The sequence below is a fragment of the Fundulus heteroclitus genome, chromosome 5 (genome assembly GCF_011125445.2).
Source record: "Fundulus heteroclitus isolate FHET01 chromosome 5, MU-UCD_Fhet_4.1, whole genome shotgun sequence".
NCBI classification, from domain to species: Eukaryota; Metazoa; Chordata; class Actinopteri; order Cyprinodontiformes; family Fundulidae; genus Fundulus; species Fundulus heteroclitus.
Window position 1 is genome coordinate 6,778,071 of NC_046365.1, and position 9,213 is coordinate 6,787,283.

At 39.5% G+C, this 9,213-nt stretch overlaps 1 protein-coding gene across 1 annotated transcript; it reads right to left on the reverse strand.

Moving 5' to 3' along the window:
• Positions 1-419: 419 nt before the first annotated feature.
• On the reverse strand, positions 420-9,213 carry si:dkey-45d16.4 (trichohyalin). The gene is made up of 7 exons (XM_012873144.3): positions 9,065-9,213; positions 5,562-5,657; positions 5,292-5,433; positions 5,055-5,163; positions 2,379-2,466; positions 1,863-2,054; positions 420-1,517 (listed from the first exon to the last, which is right to left on the reverse strand). The coding sequence occupies exons 1-7, from the start codon at positions 9,099-9,101 to the stop codon at positions 1,390-1,392; spliced, it is 792 nt and encodes a 263-aa protein (XP_012728598.2). The 5' UTR covers positions 9,102-9,213; the 3' UTR covers positions 420-1,389.

The window sequence follows — 9,213 nt, forward strand, 5'->3', positions numbered from 1 at the left end:
CACATTTACAGATGCCAATCTACACTGCCAACAGAAAAGAGGTCCAACAGATGGCAACACATCCAAGACACAGAGACAGAAAGTCAACTTGGAACCATCAGAGAGTGCTTTAGGTGTTTTCCTTTAAGTCTTAGATCAAGGTTAATGGAAGTGGTCTCTCACTTTTCGAGGTTGTAAGACATGTGAGATATAGTCCAATATACAGAGTCTGTCCAAATGCTCTCAAGAAGTTGGAAATAACTTTTTTTTTTTTTTTTTTTTTTTTATTTCTTTTTTTTTTTATTTAAACACTGTCCTAACGAAAAAAGAAGAAAAAAAGGGGGGGGGGAAAGAGAAAAAAGAGAAAAAGAAAGAAAAAAAGGAAAAAAAAGAAAGAAAAAAAAGGAAAAAAAAGAGAAAAAAAAAAAAAAAGGAAATAACTTTCTGAACATTCTGTGTGTTTATTCCTGTGGTATAGGGATTCCCAGCTGCCTTTAGTTGGTCCGATTTGGTGCTATGTCTTAGGTGATTTAACAGAAGTGTCAAGAAAGCGAAACGTACATGGATGCTTCCTGTGAGAGTAGAAAAGTTCCAAGGGTAAGAATAGTTTTGGCAGGTGCTGTATGTGCAGGTACACAGTAATGTGCGTTAAGAGTAATCAGCAGGGGTATAAGCTCACTAACCTGAGGGACACCCGGAGAGATTTCACAGTGAATCTAAAAATGTTTATTAGTAGAAGTATACACCCAACTTCACTGGGTGGAAGTATTTTTTTAATGTGCATGAAGATAGAATGGAGAGTAAAGGAAACAGCATCCACAGTGGACCTGTTAGAAAACTCATGTTGGAGAATATTAAGAGAGTCTCTCATTTACCAGAGGACCAGCATCTCTGACCATTTTGAGAGCAAAGCACTGAGGGGGGAGGGGGGTTCCAGAGTAGTGTGAACAGCAACAGGTAACACAAATATTGTGTCTTCATATTAATATGGCTACCACTGGAAGTAAAAAGGCAGAAGACTTCCACCTTGATTCAGCAGCTCCTTCTTGCATTGAGAGATCTCCAGCTCTTGTCCACAAATCCGACACATTACATAGATGTGTGTGCGCAGAAACTTTGTCCAGTTTTCTGTCTGTGATTTCTCAGCGCTGTGATAAAAACTCTCGGTTTATCACTTTGAAACATGAGCAACTTCCTGTAGCAACTGTATAGTACTTTAGCTAACTACTTACGTTCAGAGAGGCCATGGCAACAGAACAGCCCCGACCTCTTTTAAAATCTCGGCTCACTGTTCCTCTCTTTCATCCTCCCACTTCTAGTTTTATCGTCGTCCTTCCTCTTCACCGCAGCTCGCGCCACTCTCCATGTTCCCTCCCACCCAGACACGCTGCAGGTGCTGCCTTCTCGTTTTCAGCCTTTCAGCACCTTATCCTTCAGCAGGTCCAAAATGACCTGCCTCTCCTGGCTCTCCAGCTCAAATCTCCGCGCCCTTTCGTTTCGCTCCGCTTCAAGACGTTCTCTCTCCAGAGCAATCTTACCTGAAATGAAGAATAATAAATTATTGTTTACTGTTTGGTCTGAGTTTTTTAATCCAGACTATAGATCTAACTGTTTGACTGTTTCATCTTAAAGAATTGAAAGTATCGTTTTGATTTTAATTTAAGATTGGTTACAAATACATCTGAGCAATTAATACCCAGTTATCTGTAAGTTATCCGGCCCCATCTCCCAGATTTGACCAATTCTTTATTGAAATGCTATTAGTGGTGATGATGTTCTTAACGGGAAGAGGGGCCCAAAATCAATTTCTGCTTATGGCCCCAAAAGACCTTGAGCCAGCCCTGTGAGTGAGTTGGATTTAAAACCATCGTAAGAAATGCCACTCCTCTGAATCTCCAGCTCCTCTCGACGCAGAGAGAGTTCCTCCTCCCGGAGCCGCTGCTCCGCCTCCGAGCGTTTCTCCAGAAAGCTCAAGATCTCTGAGTAGGTCTGGCAGCAACACTGGCACGGCCGCTTGGCTGTGGGCGCCTCCGAAAGCTCCGCCATGTGCTCCCGCTCGTCTTCTGCTTCTGTAACTGAGAGAGAAAGCGTTAAAATCTGAAGGAAACAGAACACCTGGGAAGCATTTTTAAATATCTCAAGAACAAGACAGACATAAATACACAGGTGGCAGGTGCTTCACCTGAAACCTGAAGTAAAAGCTTAGACATTTTTTTATAAATAGCTCTTTAAACAGGATTTTTTTTAAACTCCCCCCCCCCCCCCCCCCCACCCATGCTGCAACAAATATTGGCATTCGTTAGTAATGAGTTATTTTTGTACAAAGTGACATTAAATGACAGAACAATGTCAACACGTGGCAAGGCGTAGCATTGACTAGTGCAGTGAACCCGTATTACCTGCAGGTGGCATGATCCGTGTGATGTCCGGTTTGTCTGGTTCTGACAGAGTCAGTTCTTCTATGAGATGATTCCTTCGCTCTTCATCCTGAAGGTGACAGACAGTAAATGATCCCTACACTAAAAGTAAAAAGCCAAGCAAATAAGTTTAAAAACAGAAATAGTTTAAAAAAAAAATAAGGTTCTACTTTTAAAGCATCAACTTATGTCCTTTAAGTAGCCATAGATATCATATACGTAGACGCCTCGTGGGGCGCGGGTTCGTACGTCATGTAGTATGTGGCAGAAAGAAGTTAAGTTCTGTTGTAGTGAACGTTGATCAGAGAAAATGCCTCATTCCTGTGCTGCATGGAAATGTACCAACCGTTTTATATATATATATAAATATATATATATATATATATATATATATATATATATATATATATATATATATATATATATATATATATATATATATACACATATATATGTATAAATACATATATATGTATGTGTGTGTGTGTGTGTGTGTGTGTGTGTGTGTGTGTGTGTGTGTGTGTGTGTGTGTGTGTGTGTGTTATGAATATAAAAGTCAATTGGTTAAATCTAAACATTGTGGTCTTCATTATTTCATAAAACCGTGTCACATGTGAACATTTTACGTTCTGGTATAGTCAGATTAGGAACAGACATTTTGGGGGAGTTTTAAAGAGAGAGTTACTAATATGAGAAAAAAAAGGTCCCAGGACAATAAAATAAAAAAATAAAAAAGACAAAAGTGGTAATATTATGAGAAAAACGTCATATTATGAGAATTAAGGGGGACATTTCCAGAATAGTCACAGTTTGCAGAACTATTTCAGTCCTGGAGTAATAGGGCCAGGTTAGATTATTTTAATTATTTTTATTCTTTACGAGTATAAAGTCAGGAGAATGAAGCCAACGGGATACAAAAATAAACTTGTAATATTACAAAAATAAAAATATTACGAATATAAAGTATGTTCTTAAATTAAAGTCCCTTTGATACTGTTTAAGTGACTCAGACTAACTGCAGATTTGCCACATTCAACATGGCGGACGCTCTGACGCATCTGCAGCATAGGCAGAACCTGCCGGACGAGGCGTCTACGTATATGATGTCTATGGTATTATCTATGTCAGGAAAATGGTAGATCATCAAATAGCTGAGTGATGCTGCTGTTTCTTACAACTAGGCCTCAAACTCATTTTTATATCGGGCCACTTTGGCGTCATAAAGTCATTAAAAGGGCTGGTTGGCCCTGAATAGAGGACACTTTTGATTTCATAATTTCAGTTTACAAAAAAATATTTTAAAAAAATGCACAGGAACATAAAAGTAGCACCCATTGGCCCAGATTATATAATTTATCTGCTAAAAAAATTTGATATTGGGGTGAGTTGCACATTAAACTCATCATTCTGCCACACTTTAAAAGGATATATGCCTCTACTTTATGACATGATATGTCCTTTTTGGCTATTGAGGGTCGGATAAATTGCCTTGACGGGCCGCAGGCCTTGAGTTTGACACATGTGAACTAGGCATTGGCTATTTATGGGGATCGAGGTATACCACAGATTTAAGACCTCAAAAGATTTGCACAAGTTCATTCTTGTGATTTAAAGTCTATTTAATGACATACCATAGTAAGTCAGGGAGTCAGTTTTCTCTGAAACATTAGAACATTTTATTTATCTAACACGAGTCAATAAAGGATTATGTTTAGTCATATTTTTTTTTTTTTGACTTTGTATTCCTACCACAACTGTGCAGTTTCTCCTATAGTGTTATAATTTCTTATTTATAGTCTGGAAATCATCTGTACTTCAAGTTGCCTTTCACTTTAGAAATTATACACTAAAAATTTCCCCAATAAAGGGGTTATCCTACACTAAAAGGATTTGTCAGGTCTCTTTATTTCCACAGCTTGTCTGTACAGTGCAAAGGGGCCTGGTCACGTACTATGACTTTACAAATCTCTGCGCTAGTAGCTGTGGTTACGTGCAACGGTTTTCTGATTAAATTATCATGTCTTGTTAGCTTATATAATATAATTTCTGTTTTACACTTTGTTTTTGCTTTATTTGCAAGTAAACAAAGCGCTTCTGTGTATATTTACCATAACAAGACCACATGAGAAGAAGCAATGGAGCCGAGTGAGGCAGCGACATCCAGCGGAGGTGCAGAAAGAAAGAGGTTAAGTAACCCTAACCCTACAGCTAGGGTTGGTCTAGGACCACGTCAAGCTGTCACTTTACTGCGGGGCATTGCAGGACGATCTACTAACTCACAGTAGCTGCTCCAATCGTCACCATCTTGCTTTCTGATAGTTCCCTGATACTGCCAGCAGACGGTACAACAATGTTTGTGTCTGCTGATCACGCCCGGTGCAAAGTTCTTTTCAGGCCAAAAAAGGACTAAAGTAAAGACTAAAGACGCTTAGCATACATTTTTTTTATTTGAAGATGAATATATTGTCTTCTTGTGTGTCTTTTTTTTTGTGGTCAAATTATGTGACTAGTCCTCTTTAAGTGTAAATTCAGGAACATCCAATGAAGAAAAAGGTTTGCATGTTGCAGAAAGTGAGACTTGTTTTGTTCACTGTAAGCCAACAGCATTTCACTGTTTCAAATGTCTCCACTTCATAACGTGGTTCCACTGGTGCTCACCTGGTACTTTGTGCCGTTGCCACTGACCAGCAGCCCTTTCTCAGCCTCTAGCTCCAACACCTCGTGGAGCAAATCTTCCTTTTGAGCATACAACTTCTCTGTTCCAAACCTGTGGTAAAGCAAAACCTCCACAGTCAAGTCGTCTAGTGTTTGAGAACCCGTGGGAGACACGTCCAGCTCCAGGCTGATGTTCCCTGGTCAAACATTACGCTTATTGTAGCTAAACAATGAACCAACCTGCGCAGACTGGGGAAATCCTGCTTCTTGTAGTAGTCTAGCAGCAACATGGTCCTCTCCCTACATCTCCTGGCATCTACCTCAAAGTTCTCCTCCTGGAGGGCTGCGGTGATGATCTCCCCGACACGGGCCCACATCCGCCCTGACATGACAGGGAATGACAGCGGATCTAAGTTTGATGTACTTCTCACACATGAGCAGCTGTTTTCTGATACATCCCTGTGTCTACACTGCATTCGTGCCTCTAAAGGGAGAATTAAAAGACCACACCTGGCTCTTTGGAACCAAAGGGGTTCTGGGCGATAACCTCTCTTAGAAGGATGATGTCGTGCCTCGCGGAGAAACGCACCTGACGCTTTCGGGGCACTGTGGAAGGGCAGGAAATAGAAAACCCTGAGGTTAGAAGGAGAAAGGATTTGAAGAATACATTACAGCACCATGGGAAAACGTCAGAAAACAGGTAGGGGTATAACTTTGTCACAATATGATGTTATATCCATTTGTTTGGATGACGGTATGATGTTTGCACGTATCACAAAGTCTGTTACGACTGGTATGATGCAATACTATCTGCCCAACTAATGCCATTATTTAGATTGATAAAAACTCACAAAAAAAACCTAAGAAATATGATTTGACCATTTTAAGCTCTTCTTAGCTCTTACAAGTACTAGATATTTAAATGAAAATAAGCATTGTTGTTTTGTTAAAATAATAATCACAACACAGCACTGGTTCACTATAGTCTCGTGCCTGAACAAAAGAAAGGTCACGATATGGGTGGATATTTTCGTTTTGCATCGATGTAATTGAATCATTAATCAATGAATTGATATATCGATGTGGTTCGATGTCTTGTTACTCCTGAAAAAAGGAACTTCATTTCTAGTCTTAGCGCAGGGCTTTGCAATAGCGCCACAGCACTCTTTAAAAACACTATTCCCCCCATGAAACATACTCTAAATCCTATAGAATATTCTTGGCACGACTTGAGAACTGAGGTTCCCAGAAAACCTTCCATCTAATTTACCATATTTTTCAGACCATAAGGCACACCCGATTATACGGTGCACTAAATATTCTTCCCAAGTATGTAATATCACTCCGTCCCTTTACGTACAGAGCTTTCTCCTGAGAGAGAGAGAGAGCTATCTGTCTGTTGGGAGGACAAAGTAGTTGGACTATTCTGCCCTGTTTCTAACATAAGGCAAAAATAAACTTCTGGTTTCGACATTACAGTCAGGCAGTCTTGTAGACAGTTCAGGGGTCTGATCAGGTAGGGACCACTGATCTCTATTTATTCTCTGGATATCCGATTGGCCATTGGTAGTACACGTTGCTATGAGGTCACCAGCCGCCATGTTGGTACTCCCTAGTTATGACCAGTCGGAATGTAAACAATACGTGTGCTACGGCACAACAATGATTTTCTCATTTTCAGGGGGGCTTAAGACTTTTAAAATAAAGATAAATTCATCACTTTGACTCAGCTATATTACACTTCATTAGGCTAGGCCTATATATTTAGATCTATGACTTGAATAGGCTAAAGCTTATACTGGCATATAATTAAATATGGATTCAGTATTACATAATTATATATACATACATACATATATATATATATATATATATATATATATATATATATATATATATATATATATGGATGTCTCTGTGTTGCCCTGCGACAGACTGGCGACCTGTCCAGGGTGTACCCCGCCTCTCGCCCAGTGAATGCTGGAGATAGGCACCAGCACCCCGCGAGGGATAAAGCGGATCAGAAAATGGATGGATGGATGAATATATATATATATGATATATATATATATATATATATATATATAGATATATATATATATATATATATATATATATATATCCGTATATATATCCATACATATATACATATAAATATATGTACACCACATGCACACACACACACACACACACACACACACACACACACACACACACACACACACACACACACACACACACACACAAGCTGATGATGTGCAAAAAGTGCTAAATGTATTGATTACATTGTTATGGTAATAACATAATAACATATTTCATATAGTTTCAAGATTTTATATCAGGACTGAATTACAAGTACATGTCTGTTAATGCTATAGTATTTTTGTATTTACAAATTGTGCATGCATGATGCCATATACTTTTAAGCTGTGTCTGTGCATTAGCCTTTAAATCTGACATAAATTTACAATAGAGCTAAATTAATGAACCAATTTAATCACTCCACAGAGATTCAGTTTACTCACTAGCAAAATCCCATAAATTTGCAAAATAAAAGGCAACATCAAATTCATATTTTGCTTTTTGCTCATAGTAACAACAAGAAATGCACTATTATACTTCAATGTCCAAAAATTCACATGGAAAGTCCCAGTAATCAGAGAGCACTCATGGTTAATATACGTTCTCATTGTAGGAAATGCAAATGATATTATAAGATTCACTTACAGCCATACACACTCAAGTGTACATGTATATCTATACATTACATACACAGCGTGTGTATGCACACACACACACACACATTTCTACCTTTAGTAATATTGCTAGTAACTACACATGTCGGCATGTTTATGGTGTGACTCCATGAGAGGAGGGAGCATCAAGATGTCGGCAAATGACTTCAGGTTTTCAGCCAATCGGATATCCAGAGAATAAATAGAGATCAGTGGTAGACTAGTGATATATGGATATGCTCCGAATATCCATTGAGCAGAGCGGCTTTGTTCCTTACCAAAGTCATACTTTTTAACTGACTTTTGAGGGCATTGTACCACATAAAATCGCTCAGTAAACATAATGCTAATCATATATAAGGCGCACCGGATTATAAGGCACACAATCAATTTTTGAGAAAATTTAATGATTTTAAGTGCACCTTTATAGTCCGAAAAATACGGTAAATGAGCTCGAACTATTTTTCTAAAGACCAATGAGCAAAGTTTCAGTCTCTAAAAGTGTAACGCTGGCAGAGAAATACCCAAACAGACCTGCAGCTGGATTTGCAATAAATAAATAAATAAATAACACATTATATGGATTTTTCTTAATAAGGAAATGTTAAACTATGTATCAACATTTATGAATTGTTTTGTCTTGGTCCATCACATAAAATGGCAGTAAAATAAATCTAATTTGTAAATGAGTTGGGAAGAATTAGAAAAGGGTATGAATACTTTTGCAAGACAATGCACCTTACAAAGCAAGCATGGTCGAAAGGAGCTCTTATTACCTTACAGTAAATAAGCAATAACATTAAAAAGTGATGGGTATAATCCGATAATTTCACGAAGATCATGAAAAAAATAGGTTAGCAAAATACATCTCCTGGCTGTTAGATCCACTAAAACTTAACTAGTGCAAGTTAGAGGGGAGTCCCACCAGAAAAGCTTTATTTGGTCCCTTCCTACTAATGCAATAACAACTTAGCACTGAAGAAGTAGCGAAGGAAAGCAGGAAACGGGCCGTGTTTGACAGACAATAACAGCTCTGCCTGCTGTGGGGAAAGCGACCTGCAGACCATGCAGCAGTGTGAGCAAACAGGACGGAGCCCTGGCTGACTGCAGCTCCACGGCGGCTGCAGCAGCAGCAGCACCGGCCCTGCGTCAGAGGAGGAGGAGGAGGAGCGTCTGTGCACAAGTGGACACACGAGGCGACTGCAGCGCAAAGACATGTTGGCGTTAGACCTGCAGAGGCGTGTGGGACGTGGAACTCTGAGGAAAAACAAATCTCACCGCTGCCGATCGGGACCTCCACCACCACACGGTCCATGTTTGTGTTCCGCGCATCCGGGAACCGCCTGACGCCGACAGCACACGTCCGCTCACCAGTACAGGTTTCTCTCTGACGTGTGAGCCAACTTGGCGGAGGACCACGGCTCTCC